We start from the raw sequence: 17,450 nt of genomic DNA on the forward strand, positions 1-17,450 counted from the left end.
TATCTATCTATCTATCTATCGGTTTCCTAGATTGCCTTCTTCAGGAGCATGCAGCATATCAGAGCTGTTGTGTAGATCACTTAGCAACTTTCCCACATCCCTCCGAGTGTGACAAAGGCTCTCCCCCCTCCTCCTCCTGCCATGCTCCAGTATGTGAAAGCGTATTTTAGGCAGCACAGCCCTCCCTGCCCCAGCATCGGCTGCAAGGGGTGTACGCCCAGCCGGGCCTCTCTTATCCAATCCCGTGCAGGGCCAGACAGCCCTGACAGCTGTTTATTGGACGGAAAGAAAGGATATTGAGCCATCTATCACAGTGTGAGCGCAACCACATCTCCTCTGTGCATAGACTTCCCCTTTATTGATGAGAAGAAGAGGGAGAGTCTGAATTCAGCACCCAACTAGAATCCATTGAGATACAAAGAGATTCCCCGCCGAAGCCATTGGCAGGAGGACAGGGTGAGCATATTCTGCGTTCAGACAAGATCACACTTGCATTTTTTTGGACTGTATTGCTTCCTGTTGTATTTCTATTTGTTTATCATCTTTGTACGTCTCCGCTTCCTGGCTGGGGTCTCGATGATTGGCATGCAAATGGGGAAAGTTGGATGGTCTAATAGTTCTTAGTAGTGTTGGCTGGTCTGGTCTTCATGGATACCATGGGGTTAAATGAAATTCTTTGGCCCCGTTACTAGCATATTTTGTCACATCGGAAAAAATGCTAACTTCTAAGAATTTTTTCCCCCTGGCAGAACAAATTGTTTGGCTTTTAAACCTCTAGAAAAAATATGTTCTTCATACTGTGTTACGGATCACCTGTGAGAACCTAGAATCTAGAAGACCTTCTCCCTCTCCAGATCTAGAACTTGAATGAAGGCAGAAAACAAAGTAATAAAGTGCTAGATAATATTAGCCGGAGGAGAAGAAAAAGGGTTAAAAGAAGAAGTCATACATGGATGTTAAAGTAAAATAAGATTTTTAATTGTAGAAAGGGCAGTGTGCACATGGAAAGGCCTTCCAGTGGAGGCATTTGGCAATTTAATTTAATGCTTGGAATTTCTATGAGGTTCTACTCAGTTAAGGCATAAAACTGGTTATAAAACATGTTGGTCGTTTTTTCTATTCCCACCAATAATGTTGTTCCTGAAGGTATGTCGATGTACCTGTAGAAGTCTGACTCTGTACATCTATAAAGGTAGGTGACGCTGTAGGATCTATCATCTGTTTTATCATTTTTAGACTAGTGCCCAAAAATAACTATCCTTTTTTAAAAAAAATGGTTCATTAAAGCACAGATGCTTAACGTCCGAATGTTACAAGGCACAATGGGCTGTGGTCCGAGGAAGCTCTCTAGAGACCACTTGCTGTTCCAGAGATGAAGTTGCACCTTGCTGTGCTGTTGCGTTGGGATCAATAAAAAGCAGGACAGCTGGGACGGGAGTCAATGTGTAGCAGGTGCAATGCTCGGTGCAATAGCCCTCGCCCCATGTCATAGGAACACAACTTGATGGCAGAGAGGAACCATTCAGACGACCTACTCTGGTGTCAACTTAAATACAAGATATGCATATCCTATGCCTGTTTAAACCCCCTCACTGTATTACCATCTACCACTTCTGCCGGGAGGCTGTTCCACTTATCTACCACCCTCTCATTAACTAAAACTTCCATACATATAAACCTCTGACCCTCTAGTTCTAGACAATGACCTCTTTTTCTAACATTTCTCCTCTTTTGAAATAAACTTCCCTCCTGTACTTTGTTAAATCCCTTTATGTATTTAAATGTTTCTATCACATCCCACCTCTCTTCTCTCCTCCAAGTCGGGCATATGAAGAATATGTCACGGAGAAAACAATTGTAATACATTTCACCATCATCACTCTAAATTGTACAATTTCATCTTAAATTGTTTTTAATATAGGGCCCAGAATCATTGTTCAGGTCTCTGGACGTTATGGAGTTGCAGGTTCCATCAGCCCCCTATTGACTCAGCGGACAGCTGTTGAGGGTCCACGTGACCAACACTTTCCTAACTTCAAAGCTGTGTTTGATGTTTCGAGAATGAAACCTGGAATTCTTGAGTTGACCGAGCTGTTCTAGTACACGTGGAGTTAGATAACACAAACTAAATAATTCAGGCGCACTCCTTAGCACATAGCGGCGTATTTCGGGATGGATAATCCCTGGTAGTCTGCCGGGAGAATAACCTACTTGGAGTCACAGATGAAGAAAGTTTGAATGTTTATAATGCAAGATGATTTTCTAGAGCCGTAAAAGAAGAAAGAAATGACATTTTCTACCAGCAGCAACAAACAAACCTAAAACGACTATAAGTCTACTAGAAGTGTAGCCTTTGCGGACTACAACTCCCATCATGCTCATCTAGTCTCAGACTGGCTGAAAGGAGGTTTTTCTGTCCACGAGTTAATAATAGAAGCAGCAGTCACGTATTGAAGACCACTTTGAGTCAAGTTTTACGGCATTCCTAGGTCACTTGTTTGACCGCAGACGGACCTTTTTTAATTTGTGGATAAGTGTGATTGGTAGGTTTTGGCCTCTATCAGTCTGCGATTACAAGATGTCCCCTCCACGCCTTTACTTTGTTAAGCAGGAGAGGAAATACTCTGACTTTAGGAAGGAAGTGAGTCTCATGTCACACGCCTTGGTGACAGGCCAGATGTATGGCAGCATGACAGCAAACAGGAAGCGGAACAGCTTCAAAAGCATACAAGCCTATACTGATTTACCGGAACCGCCTTTCAGCAGAGATGGTAGACAATAAAGACACTGAAATGTATGCGGTGGGCTTTATTTGGAGCAACAACAAACTCAAATATACGGAGCCGGACTATTAATCGGTTCCTCTGTTTTATAAGTTATGAGTTTTATTAAAGAAATGGACTGGGTATATACCTGTGGGCACGTTCTGATCCGCTCTGGCGTTGCGTGGAACATTTATATACCAGCATGCGCAAGTTCAAGATCTCCTAACAAACTAGACGTATAGGACGTCTGCTAAAATGTTACTATGGAGTCGTCTAATGTGCTCCTCAAACTGAATCGCAGCATAGTTTGGGCAAGTGATGGCCTTCAAGTATCACTCATATCACCTTAAGCCAGCCTTGCTATCTTTATGATTTTTGACCAGCGTTAAATGAAGAGTTGTGTGCTAATCAGCCTTGCTAATTTAGCGGAATCCATTTTTAATTAGCTCACAGGCTCTAATCTGATGCTGTTTCTTATTTCAGGTTGTCCATAGCACAGACTTAGGGATGAGGACATGGAGCGTTCAGTGGAGACCTCATTAGTCCCCTGCGGAAAGGACAAGTATATTTCCAAGTGAGTACTTCCTATTGGAGTCTTCCTGCTTCCTAAGGTAACTTCTATACATCCTGCTATCCATTCCCCTCCTCCTGACCTTATACCCGGGATGAGTGGGACGTGGACCACTAGACCTCCCAGCATAAAGCAGAGAAGAACAATATGACCATAAAAACAAACGGTTAAATTCCTGGTGTTCATTCCAGAAGTACTTGGTCCTTACTTATGTCACATATCCTCCTCATCTACCACCATGCTGGTTTGGCATGGTGCTCCTGGCTATTATATTGGACCCTTTCCCAACATCTTGTAGACCTTTCCCACTTGTTCCCACCCATCCCTTATTATTCTGGCCTTTCTCCTGTCCAAGAAGTAATTCCCTTTTCCCAACCTTCTCTTGCTCTACCCTGTTCCTAAATTCCAGATGCTTTTGATTTCGAGTTTCCATATTACAACAAAATAAATAAATCCTTGTTGTTCTTCATTGTTCTTTGTGTTCATTTTGAATCTGTTACCATATTGTTGAGAGGAAGCAACCTTGGATGTGGGAGCTGCAGCTGCTAAATGTATCCATCATACCAGACAAAGAACAAAAGAACCGATATTATTACACAGACCAGCCACCGCCACCATTAATCCTTTAAGTGCCACAGGGGATTGAATGCCCATCTGGCGTGAAAGAGATTGCCGGCTCCTGCCTCGCTGGGCACATCGTTTATAAAGTTCTTCTTGGCTCTTCTGTATATGAGATCCCCTAATCGGGAGATAATGACGCCATAATGTGTTGCCCGGGACTGTAGTCCGGGAGGGGAACAGGGAAGAGAGATAACTCCTGTGCGTCTCTTGGTTTCTCCCTCTAGTTGAGGAGTACGGAATACGGGGCCGCTGGGCATCCTTCTGGCTCCGAGCCCAGACCCAGCTGTGCCGGCCGCTAGGTGCCTCTGCTTCGTAGACATCTGTCTGAGCAAATGAGTCTGGCTACCTCCGAACAATCTGAAACCATAAAGTTTAACTATTATTTAGAATTAGTGGTAGAAGAATGAGTTTGTCCATACCTGAAAAATAACAGAAAATAGCATGTTTCTCCCGGAAAAAGAGAATAGTTTCTGCTGTAGTTTGGAATTCAGTTCACGTTATGAAGGGTCTTGCGTAGTTTTTAGGCTTGTACTCGCCTCTCGCTTGGTTGAGTGGATATGTTGATGATAGCGGTTGGCGTTATATGAAGTGCGGCTGACAACGTGTAGAACTTCTGAATGCAGAAAAACCAAAAGCCACTCGTGTGTGAATAAAAACTGTCTGATCTCATCTCATGCAGGAGCGACTTGCTGTCTCATTTGAAGACTTACAATTTGTATTATGAAGGACAGAACCTACAGCTGAGACACAGAGAGGTAATAAAAAGCCCTACACATGGACTTGACATTTATAATAAATACTGCAGATGACGTGTTTCTGGTATTTAACAAATAGAGAACTAGTTGAATTATTAAGTTGCCATTTGTCAAGGTGACCTCTGCTTGGTGGCTGTTCCATGCACCCACAATCCTTATGTGAAACAGAATACATTTTTCTTTTAATGTTACCGCTTTGGAGCTGCGGTTTATATCATGGTTCGAAATCTGTCCATCTGTTTGAGGCTGATGTGGGTCACTTCTTTTCAGGAAGAAGAGGAGCTGATTGTGGAGGGGCTGCTTAACATTTTCTGGGGTCTCAGACGCCCCATTCGCCTTCAGATGCAAGATGATAATGAGAGGATTCGACCACCTCCCTCGTCCACGTCGTGGCACTCTGGGTGCAATCTGGTTTCCCAGTGGTAAGTACTGGTGTTCTAGGCAAAGAAGTTGCTTCACACCCCTGACAGGAGCCCATTTAACCCAATGCCTGCTGCATAGTTTTAACCAGTGCCAAACAGTGAGCCCTCTGGTGGAATATTGTGCTTCTTGTCTAACGAGAGGTTTGCACGCTCCAGCCCTGAGCAGCTTTCTGAAATGTTGGCTGAGTCCCATGACTTTTGGATTCCAGGCGCCTCTTCCAAGCCTGACAAAGGGAAATACTCAGCTTCAGAGCATGTGAAAGTCATCTGGGCAACAGGAATTATTTAACTGTTCAATTACTAGAGAATACAAGAAGAAACAGCACACAACCTAATGTAACCTGCTCTTCAGTCATACTATAGGAACAGAATTTTAGGGCAGATAAGAATAATTCAGTCCATCTTTTCTTCCCATTCGCAAGGAGCAGGGCATCATGAAAATGTAAAGGGACTGCTCAGCTGGCATATGCTTTAAAGTGCATATAATACTCGCCAACCTTTTCTTCCTCGATCCCGGGAGAAAGGGGCCAGACCCTGCAGCATTGAGCTCTAGGCTACCCAGTACAGATAGTGCAGCATTGAGCTCTAGGCTACCCAGTACAGATACTGGAGCATTGAGTTCTAGGCTGCTGAGTAGTTTGTAGCTCGTCTACAAGCGTTTTGGCTGTTTGTGTTGTGGACATACTCATTTAAAATGCAATACTACCTGTGCACAGTGTGCAATGCAATCTTATAGGACAGGACCTAAAAAAAATGGGACTGTTGGCAGGTATGACACATGATGGCTGGAATATTCATTTAATTCTGGGTCACTTTAGCTGACTTACTAGTTGTAAGAAGTTAGGGAAGAGGTCTGGTTGTGAAGCTGCAGCATAATCGGATCAAGTAGTATTTAACGAGGAAGACCTGATATGCACTGGGCTGCGTCTCCTCAGGATTTCGGTTCAAACCGCAGGTTATTGAATGAGGGATATATTGCGGATCATCTTTCATTTTTCATTCCTTTTACTTTGTTTTTGAAACCTGAAACTAATCTGCCACTTGAGAACAGTAACCATATCTAAAGAGCATTTATTAACCAGGTGCAGCTATTCTTTCCAAAACAATAAAACGGGTTATAATCCAGATATCATTTTCCATATAGTTTTCCTATTCATCAAACTGCTTCCTAACTACCAACATTATACGTTTCACAGCTCTCCATGCATAATTCCTCCTCTTACATGTGGATTATCTCTATTATCACTCTTTTTGTTTAACCCTCAGTAATCCCTGTCCCATTCTCCCTGTGCTTTTCATTTCCTTTTTTTCTAGACTCTTTTTTTTCCTTTTCAATTCCCAATTTTGGAATCTCAGAGGTCTCTTCTTCAGATGGTGAGAGGTGGTTGAGATTCTCTCTTCTCTCTCTCTCTCTATCTCTCTCTCTCTATATATATATTGGTATTCATTCAGTAAACATATTTGTATCTGTCTTCCACTTATAGCCAAGTTGCCAAGCCAGCCACTGTCCCCGACATTCAGATAACAGATACCGATTCCGAGGAGCCTCCATGCGCAGGTAAGAGGCCGCCAATGCCCACATGTACATTTAGGAGTGCTCTACCACGGCACAGCGTACAACACAAAAGCGATCAATCCACTGAAAATGATTTTACATCATTAGAATTATTTTGTTTTCTATTAATTCTCCGGAAAAAAAAGAAAACCCCTGAAAACATTGCGGTCTGACTTTTTTTTTCAATGTTAACAATAATGTACAATTTGAAGGGCGCACAATTTAAATATGGGGAGGTTAACGAGTAGGTAGCGAAGGAGACACATACAGATACAACAGGAGTTGGGGATGTTGTGCAGGAGCTCACAATCTAGACTTAATGGTTTCATACAGAAGTCCTAGCAAGAATGTTGGGCTGATGAGGGTGAAGACGATGGTAGTACTCATAAGATGTAGGACTTTATAAGAGAAGAGTGACTGCTGCGGATGCACATCTGTCTTCGCTGGGCCTAGAAGCTCTAAGCTCCTCTATGCTCTTCTCACTCATCCGACTTGTCTCCTCCTCCAAGAAGTTCTGTATCTTACCCCTTACATCCAAATCCATGTCTATAAAGATCACCGCTGCTCCCCTGGTGAATGTCCGTGTTTGCTTGTGATCGGTGGTCCTAGAAGACCTGTGTGCACGGCTGGAAGTGAATGCAGCGCATGCAGCCAGTGGGGGAAAAAACACATTACCCTCATTCTATGTTTTTTTACATATACATGATCCCAGCACTTGACAGCTTGTGGGTCATGCTAACGGGTTTAAACATAATGTAATGTACCATAAAATAACTGAGACGGACAACCAAATGGATTTTGAAAAGGCCACAGCTTTATTTATTGTAAAAGCACTGTGACACATAAAACTTTATTTGAATTTTAAACGTACACAACTTTGTAACATTGTAACCTCCATGACTTAGGGTCCCTCCACCCCTACTACCACACTTCACTCCATGGAGGTTACTACTAGACTTGAGCTCTTCGTGTTCGTCTTCGTGTTCGTCTTCGTGCTCGTCTTCGGCAAAAAAAAAAACTTCGTATTCCGCGAATATTCGCCTGGTCCTGTCTTCTCTTCGGGTGAATATTCGCGGACATTCTTCGTGTTCGGGTTTTCTTCGTTTTCCCCGGTTAAGGGGTTAAAACGGGGTTAAAGCCGCTCTGGCGCCAGGAGTTTAAATGTCCGTATGAGCAACTCTATTGGTCGTCAGCAGGGGGCTCGTCTGCCATTGGTTGATGGCAGACGTGCCCCCTGCTGGCGACCAATAGGGTCGCTCGTACAGACTGTTATACTCCTGGTGCCGTAATTGTTCGGCAGATCCCGCTGGTCTCCCTGTTCTATCATTTATTAACTGATAAAACAGGGAGACCAGTGGGATCTGCCGGGTAAGTTGCAGCATTGGGATTTTAAAAGTCTGTACGAGCGACTCTGTTGGTCGCTCGTACAGACTTTTAGGCTCCTGGTGCTGTAACTTACCCGGCACATCCCACTGGTCTCCCTGTTCTATCAGTTAAATGTCCGTACGAGCGACCAATAGGTCCCTGTAGGCTTCCAATAGGCTCATTCTCACTGCCCTGTAACCCGTGACGGCGAACTTCCGGGAACTGCGGCGATGCTGCGAAGCCGCGAAGACAAGGTAAGTTAGAAGAGGGGGGGAAGAATGGTAGACGAAGACGAAGACAATCACGAAGATCTTCGTGGTGTGTGTCTTCGTCTTCGCCTACGTTTTACCGCCGCCGTCTTCTCTTCGGCGTGTCTTCGGAACGAACACGAAAACTCACTCTTCGTGTTCGTTTCCATGTTCGCCCGAAGACGAATGCACAAGTCTAGTTACTACCACACCTCTTAAGGATAAACCGACATCCTTTCCAGACAGCTCCACCTCCGTCCGGGAGCTGCCACCAACTTTTGCCGTGCACCCCTACCACGAGCCGTAAACCGCACTAGCACGTGGCATAAGCACAACGGCCCCCTCATTCCCTTGGGACCGTGCCCGTGGGAAACGCCCACAAAACGTGACAAATAAACACGGTTCCCATACCTCGGATGAGAAACCACCCAATTATAACCAGGTACCACGAATAAGTATCCTAAAAACAGCCAACCGGAACCTCAGTTCCCCGCCAACGAAGTCAACCTGCACCACGTGCCCCCACCCCAAGGACACAAACCGGAAACAACATACTAATAACAGGGCGGGCGGGAGGGAAAAAACTTCTGCACTGCTTCCAAAATTTTAAAAAGTAGAAGGCCACGACCCCTGGCCTTCCTTAAATAGCCAAGTGGCCACACGCCCCCTTGATTTGCCTAGGGCCAATCTGAGGTCAAGCCTGACCCTTACAATAATCAAGGCCGGATCATGGGGCCCCTCCTGCTATTTTGTGGTGTCTCCGGGGCCTACTATATCGTTTGTTTATATAGGGCCGACTCTTCTTTACAGTACATGCATTCAAAGCGTTTGACAAAACTAAAATTGACGCATTAATAGAGATCAGAATAACTGCGTCCGATCTGATTTCACTTTTATGCACAGAAACGATTAGAGACTCAGCAGCGTTTTTCTTGTAATTCCATAGGTTTTCCCCTACGCAGGGAAATGTATGAGGCCGGGAGAACTGGTGATGGGGCCAACTTTAGGATTATACTAAAATTACTTTTTTTTCCAAATTCTAGATTTTTTTCTTTTAAACAAATTTGGTTTCAAATTTGCGCTTCTTTTCTGATGGCTGTTATTTCAGTTCCTCTGATGGATTTTTTTTCCCGTCACTTACTACCCAACAGCCAAAGGTGACACATATTTTAGGGGATGTGGTTAGAATCACGTCTAAGGGAAAGGGCTTTACTAAGACTGTATGCAACTTTGTGTCCTGTTAGCTATTGACAGAGAAGCATTTAGAATAATAATAATAATAATAATGGTATTAATAATAATTACTACTAATAATGTATTTTATTTCCACAGTTTGTTAACCCATTTTCTGCTGTTTCTACACATATAATGATTGCTGCTCCTTTCCCATGAATTATACATGACAGCATCTGGTCACAGCCCAAGCGCCTTAATAATTAAGGACCCTCAGGTTTCTTTATGTCTCAGATCGGGATATATTGTCCAACATACGTGTCATCCTAGAACATACAAGCAAATTTTGCTGTAAAACGCATCCACTTTCTGTTACACAACAAACTTCCCAAGGACAAGCAAGGTCAACAGGCATTGAGAATATAATACGTCATAGTGATTGAGGCTGAATTATGTCCCGGGGAGCTGTATGCAGCCAGGGGGCTGATGCAAGCCTTGGAAAGAAAGATAATGATTGAATTCTCACTTATTTTCCTTCTGCACAGCGCGCTTGGTGATGAACGGTGTTTGAAGGTTTGGACCATAATAAAGGGAAATAAGGGATTTTGTGCATCCAGTGTCAAACTTGGTCCTCCAGGGAGTAATTCTGCAAAAGTTATTGACTTTGGAAATTAACCGCAATTAACCGCAATTAACCGCTTCTGTTATGTTAACCGTGTAAAAGCAATTGTTTCAACATTTTCTTCACTATAAGACATTTATTTTGGAAGTGATAATAAACTTGGCGAGCGAGCATCAGCTGCCGCACAAAAGTCCACTTTTACCACTTCCAGTGCTTTCCCCTATCTGACCTCTTCATCCAATTGTCTCCCTGTAGAAGAAGAAGAAGATGTGAAGCCATCGCAGGATGATACCCCTCAGCTGATGCGCACCCGCAGTGATGTTGGCGTACGGCGGCGGGGGAACCTGCGCACCCCAGGAGAGCAGAGGCGGATCAAACGCCATAGGTTCTCCATCAACGGGCACTTCTACAACCACAAGGTGCAGAACACGGGTACAAGGAATGGGAGTGTAACTTTCTAGTTTTTAAATTCAGATTTTTCTAGTCCTAAACATGTCAATACTTAAAGGAATTTAACACTGTAATGGGGGAAAGGAGAAGACGAGGTCATAATCTGAAACTAGGGGGTCAGAGGCTTAGGTGTAACATGAGGACCGACTACAGAGAGGGTGGTAGACAAATGGAACAGCCTCTCGGCAGAAGTGGCACAGGTTAACACAGTGACGGAATTAAATCATGCATGTGAAAGGCATATGGCTATCCTGAATATAAGACAAGACCAAGGCATTCAAATTCCCAAATGGTGCAGGTCCCATTCAGGGTTAAACTATTCGACTCTACTGTACATAGTATTAGTTAACAACCATTACCCACCAGTGACAGATTGGACCACCTACCTCCAATATCAACCTATTATTCAGCAATTGCTCCTAATAACACCTATATGTTGCCAGGTTGAAGGCCAACCCGTTGCATCACATCTACCCGCAGGGGATAAATGTACCAAGAGTTGAAAAATCTCCTATACAGAAGCCCACAGTATATATTCATTATGATGTATACATCACAGCTCTGTACGTTCACACGGACTCTGTTCTCCATGGCTTAGCCCGATTAAAATACCTTTCAAAACCCAATGGTAGGGTCACCATATAATGTACATTTCTACATTATACCACCAGCAGACATGGTTACAAATATAAAAATCACAGTTTATTTTTTTATTATTCACTGGCCAGCCCCAAAACCTTGAAAAAAAATAATCTGACCAGAAAACGTACTTAGCTGTGTGTTTTTGCTTAACAATGATGTCTGTCGTTTTCTGTTCCAGACCTCCGTGTTTACCCCAGCGTATGGCTCAATAACCAACGTAAGGATTAACAGCACCATGTCCACTCCCCAGGTCCTGAAACTCCTACTCAACAAATTTAAGGTAAGAAATATAATCACACCATATTCCGCTTAGAATATCATTCTCGAATGAAAAAAACAGACCCAAGTTCAACACTTCTACCACTTGGGGGGAAAAAATCCTTCTTGACTCCAAAAGGCAATTAGCTGCTCTAAAATATTAATATCTAATCTATTATTTATAGCCCTGGCAAAGCGGTGGGCAGGTGGAGGAGGCTACTTACCTTTACTGCCGCTGACCTTAAAGTGCCAGGTCCGCTTTTCTCCCCTATGTCTGGTCCTGCCAATAAAACTCTGTCTCAATGTGCTTCACCAATCACAGACATTACCTGATCACCAACGTAGCTATTGGTTCCTTGGTATGGACTATTATTATTATGGTAATACCTTCGATGATGGCGGTGCACACATAAAATTGTGACTTTCTATGTCGCCTTGATAGATTTATCATGATGGATGTGAAAGGGTCAACCCTATCATTGCATATTATTGAATGCTGTGGACCCGAATACCCGACATGTTCCAATTATTGTTTTTAGCCCTCCTATAATTTATTCTAAGGTTCTCCTGACAATAGATATAAACACACTTATACAGAAGAGGATGCATAGTAAATCCATACATCTTTGTTTCAGATCGAGAATTCCCCTGATGAGTTTGCCCTGTACTTGGTCCACACCAGTGGAGGTAAGACATATGAACGCATAGGGCTAGAAGTAAAGTTATCATATTCAAATGATGGTATATAGATGAATACATCGTATATATATTTAAAGTGGAACTGCCACATTCTACATTATCGCAATCACTAATTATTACACCAATAAATATTTTCTCTTATGAAGATAAAGAAGTTAAGATTTTCTTGACTAAGAGGGGAGTAAGCCACCAGAGGGCAGTATAGTTGCCAGCCGAGGAAAACCCCTGACTTGGTGTAAAGTCTGATAAGGATTGGCTATTTGACTTGCTCCACTTGATCTCTGGATAAAATGTTTTTAAAAAAACCCTCTCTAATGATTTTATTTCCCCCCCCTCCCCCCGCTCAGAGAAGAGGAAGCTAAAGGACACAGACTATCCTTTGATTGCCCGGATTCTGCAGGGACCCTGTGAGCAGGTGTCAAAGGTTTTCCTCATGGATAAGGATCAAGTAGAAGAAATTACCTATGATGTAAGAGATGCTGGTACTCAATGAGTAGCATACTCGCGTGTTTACGTGCTGCTGACTATATCTCTTTAGGAAAAAATGTTTTGAGCGATGTAAGAAAATAATACTTTGGAGGAATGACCTGAACCTAAGGATATGAACGTATTACTTTACCAATTACTATTATTTAACCCTCTGAGTGCCTGATCTTTTCTTTGGGTATACATTACTCACCCTGTTCGGCTGTGGGCTCCCAACTTCTGCCCCGGAAGAATAGATAAAATGGCCTATTGTTAGTTACACTCAGGGCAAGGGTATAGGGGTGCCAGGCCTGTGCACCACCCTGGTTTCTCCTGCAAAAAGTGCTGGCATAATGTATGCCTCAATTGGTGTGTTGACTTTTAAGACATATCATTTTTGCAAGAAAAGCTTGTATTTGGTTCTTCATGATACATAATGAACTAGTTGAGTTGAAGCTGCAGCTCTTCTGCAAACTCCTGCTTTACTGAATAATACCAAAGAATCCCTGAGCACAAGAGCTTACGACCTGCCTTTGTTTTCATTCCTTAGGTGGCGCAGTATATAAAGTTTGAGATGCCTGTTCTGAATAGTTTTATCCAAAAGCTAAAGGAGGAGGAGGACAGAGAGATCAACAAATTAATGATGAGGTGAGAAGGGGAATGTTACATCATCACGATACGAAACCGCTACCCGAATGGAATCACGACTATATTTTACCACAATTTTGTCGCATGTTGCTTGGTGATTCACAATGTTAGTTGATTGCGTGTTAGAGAAATCCTGAAATGCAGGGGAGATTAAGGTCCTTAAGGATCAAGTCTAGTACCCCAGTTTAATTAGTCTTTGGAAGATGGGAGAACTGAACTCCCACCATACTTTTATATACTTTAGTAACTGTCCTATATATAGATAGGTATATATATATATATATATATATATAATATATAGTATATGTATTTGGGTCTGTCTAGGTGCCCTACTGCCAATGCAAATATGACATAAACAGTGGGAGTTCCCCTTTAATGCTATGTATGTCCTCCAGAAAGCCGTGAATGTAGTGTGTTACAGATCGGTTATTTCTCTGTTCCAGGTACACATCCCTGCGTATATTTATTGAGCAGCGTTTACACGACATGGCCAGCTGCCCAGCCACAATGTAGAATGCATGTTTTCTAAGTCTTCTGATACTTTGAAGTCCAGCTCCTATGAGGCCGGATATCGTCCCTCCGGAATGAGTCCTAAAGAGGACACGGGGAAAAGGATCTGCATCTCGAATTAAAGCACATTTAGCTTAATCTCTCGTCTCTGAGAGATGTGTTTGCACTGCATAACGAAGCGTCCAGTAATACATTCCATCCTGACACGGTATTCTAGGGAAGACGGTCCACCCTTAGTCTGTAACAATGGGCATCGTCTGTTTCATTGTGACAGCCAGTTTGGAACTAATCCCTTTCATTGCTTACATTGGAACAATGGGGCCATAAAGCTTTGTTTATTAGCCTTAAAGCGATGGACGCTTTAAAAACCCGGGGTAGAAAGGTGTTTTTGTTTGTGGCACCAAAACCAACTTTTTTGGCACCAATGATTGTGATTGTGGTAAAATCCTAAATTTCCAAGGGAAAGCACAAAACGTAAGCTTGTTTGTCAGGGGTAAATAGGTGGGTTTGTGGGACAAGTCAAGCCAAACAGTATTAATCTTTCTGGAAAAACACTGGGAAATTTAAGGAAGTATTACCCCTTTATATGCACCTCTTACCCATTCACTCACCAATCGGCATTGATTAGTTTTTGCTCCTCTATGATAGTGAAAGGGTTAACTATATCCGATGGAGGGATAAGATGACCAAAAACATTTTGGTTTATTTAGCCAAGGGCTTTAAAAAATATTGTCCTTTTTCTCCATAGCTTTGGCTACTTTATGTGTTTTTGTAACATTGCTATACCACATGTGCTGAGCTTCTGAATCCTGTGTAATGTTTTGTGTATTTTTTTTTTCTAACAAATGTGAATTTGGCAGAAGGAGATATTTGCCCATTTCCCTGTGAATAAAGCACTTTGCAGTAACATCTCCATAGTGTGGTGTCTGTGAACTGTAATATACAGTGTTTGTGAGCTCAGTGGCCTTATGTTGTCTCCCATACCTTGGAAGCAGGGAAGACCTGCCCAGTGCCCACTATGGCCCCCTGTAAATTGTGGTTCCATGCATGATGTTTTAGGCAATTGGGCAAGCTGGGAGCCTTTTTTGTCCAGGGGGTCCACTTGACAAACTAAAGTTTTTTGCCCGGAACACACTTGTACATTAATGTGACCTGAAGAAGTCACACCTGTTGGTCCAATAAGTACTTTCCTGGTCTCCCCAAAGGCCTTCTAGCAAGGCTTATTGTTGTGCGGTAGCCCATTGGCCCTAAACCCACTAAACCAAGATCATGCTACATTAATGGGCAACTTGCTGCATATCAATCGTAGCATCCCATGGTCACTCTGTATAAAGCTGTTCTGATGGTGCCTGGGCTTCCCATATCAAGTCTGTACTAGATAGAAATTACAGAAGGAACTCCTACCTGAACAACAAAGAATAAAGCTGCTTCAATTCATTCTATAATGAGGGGCTAAGAGCAAGTACATGAATATTTCTGGATTTGGCACAACTTTGGTGAAGTAACATTAAACCCAAAGTACCGGTAATAACCACGCTCGGTGACAATCTTGCATCAAGGTCTGCCTTGGTGATTCCAAATGTTGACACATGAAAGGTTCACTGTACACACTGAGGCTGGGGTTTGTTTCCTAATGTGTTCGCTGGATGCAGATATAAATAGTGACTTGGAGAAGATTTCACTACCGGCACAGAAACTAAACCGATGGCCTTTTAGTGTGTTACTAGTAAGGGTGTTCTGCATCCACACGCTACATATCTGTATCTTTGTTAATCTTTTAGGATTACTTTTTTTGTAACTGGAACCAGATGACGGATTGGTCCATGGCCAACAGGGTGGTAGCCGCTGCAGTCCAAACCAGGGATCTTGCAGGGGAACAGGAATCAAAGAAGATTCTTTAGACCATCCATGTAGAAAAACACGTCGGACAGATTCACAAGAACAAACACACCTTTATTAGCGACAAAGCGGGTCTAGGACAAAAGGGAAACAATTACACAATGGATTACTATTTAAATTAGGGGTTGGAACACATTGACCAATAAACAAAGAGATTTACACAAAAAAACAACCAATAAGATTATGGCACACCCTTGGGGTGGAGGGAAGGTGGCTCGTGGGGTAATTGCCTACTTTCCATGTTATCCTTTTGGGGAATGGTGACCAATTAGAGAAGTTCCTGCCTTCTCTATATGATTCAATGAGGATCAGCACAGGCAGCCTAGTTTAATAGAATGTCTTGAGATGCCTCTTCCCCTGCTGGGTATCACCACTCCCATCACACCTCCCATCACACCTCCCATACTCATCACAATAAGGAACACATAGTAAAACAACCAATAACTCGGGGCTGCACCCTTTCCCATAAGAGTTTTGTAACACTTTTGCTGTTTCATTTGGGTCAGGGGGTTGATTTTATATTTGGGGGTATGTGTTCACGCTTATTTGCAGTGGGGCTGGATCCATGCACTGTCAAACCAAGTGTGTAATGTGTGTAGACTTAGATTTGATTGACTCTAAGTGCCACCTAGTGGGAGTAATTTGGCGAGAAAATAAACTGTACATTTCTTTTCTATTTTTAAATTGATTCTGTTTACAGCAATTACTTGGAGGTTATTCCCTATTTATTTATATGTATTATTTAGATATATTAGGTGGGCAGCGTTGGCAGACTTGCGTGGTTCTCGTGTGAGCAATGAGTCAACTCCATGAGTACAAACAGGTACTAAAAAAGTCTGTTGGCTGTCTTTCAGTGACCGCTAATGAAAAAGCCGGTGATTATGTGGCTTTATAGAGATCAGCCAGACCAAGTTCCCCAGCTTTCCTTATCTGCTGTCCATGGTGCTGACTAGTATAAAACGACAAAGTAAAACCAAGCGTTACCTCAATCCCTTTCATACAATTCATTACAAAATTGGTAAAAGTAAAGAAAAATGTTAAGTGCCCACAGAACCCTCAATCAACAGGATAGTAGCTGGCTAGCAAATTCACAAGTACCCCCAGATTGAGCTTCTCCTGAAATTTCACCCCATGTATGTATGTGAAACGAGAATGTGGGGTTTATTCACTAAATGAAGTGATTTGCAGTTTCAACAAAGTGTCTTTGCTATGCATGAAAAGTGTTCTACAACGTTCCATCTTGTACTTCTTATTGGTGTCTCTGTGAGAGCCTTTATTATAGATGCATCTGCTGGGGGGTTTTATTATAATTTTGTTTTTAAATTACCTCATTGCCAGCGAAATGTTTAAAACCCTTGTCGATCAACTGACACACCTTTTTATTTTTAGCAGTAAATATTTAAATATTTCTCTTATTTTTTTTTAGTTTATTACCTTTCATAGTTCTTTTACTCACGTTCAACATTATCGTACATGACGCCAGAATGTTCTCATTTATCCAAATCTCTGGGTAATGAACAATGCCTCTTATTATGACTGCTCTAATTTGCTTTTAATATCTCTCCGGCTGGCAAGAAATTGAAATCTTCCACATTTCTTTCAGACCCATCATTAACCTTTTGTCTATCTGGGAAGCTGCAGTGCGCAACGTGGAGAACAATTGTTCCAAAATTATGTTCACAATTGGAGAACATGCGTAGTACAGCTCTTTTCTAAGCAAAGTCCCTACTTTGTTCTATAGGCACTCCAGAAATTCTAAGTAATGCGTGTTTTTCATGTAAT

At 42.5% G+C, this 17,450-nt stretch overlaps 1 protein-coding gene across 2 annotated transcripts; it reads left to right on the forward strand.

The window, feature by feature from the left end:
• Positions 1-278: 278 nt before the first annotated feature.
• On the forward strand, positions 279-14,676 carry RASSF2 (Ras association domain family member 2). Of its 2 annotated transcripts, none has more exons than XM_053465212.1 (11): positions 279-456; positions 3,249-3,339; positions 4,637-4,712; positions 4,983-5,134; positions 6,619-6,692; positions 10,353-10,516; positions 11,368-11,469; positions 12,083-12,134; positions 12,494-12,615; positions 13,162-13,259; positions 13,703-14,676. In XM_053465212.1, the coding sequence occupies exons 2-11, from the start codon at positions 3,281-3,283 to the stop codon at positions 13,770-13,772; spliced, it is 969 nt and encodes a 322-aa protein (XP_053321187.1). In that variant the 5' UTR covers positions 279-456; positions 3,249-3,280; the 3' UTR covers positions 13,773-14,676. The 2 variants fall into 2 exon arrangements, with proteins under 2 accessions (XP_053321187.1, XP_053321188.1); XM_053465213.1 differs by having other exon boundaries at positions 282-456; positions 10,356-10,516.
• Positions 14,677-17,450: the final 2,774 nt, after the last annotated feature.

This window comes from Spea bombifrons, chromosome 4 (genome assembly GCF_027358695.1).
Source record: "Spea bombifrons isolate aSpeBom1 chromosome 4, aSpeBom1.2.pri, whole genome shotgun sequence".
Taxonomy (NCBI): domain Eukaryota; kingdom Metazoa; phylum Chordata; class Amphibia; order Anura; family Pelobatidae; genus Spea; species Spea bombifrons.

Excerpts from the sequence above, each read along its gene's own strand:
- RASSF2 (XM_053465212.1), top strand. The coding sequence starts at position 3,281 with ATGGAGCGTTCAGTGGAGACCTCATTAGTCCCCTGCGGAAAGGACAAG. Across the intron at positions 11,470-12,082 it reads TCCTACTCAACAAATTTAAG|ATCGAGAATTCCCCTGATGA; the intron begins GTAAGAAATATA and ends TCTTTGTTTCAG. Across the intron at positions 12,616-13,161 it reads TAGAAGAAATTACCTATGAT|GTGGCGCAGTATATAAAGTT; the intron begins GTAAGAGATGCT and ends TTCATTCCTTAG.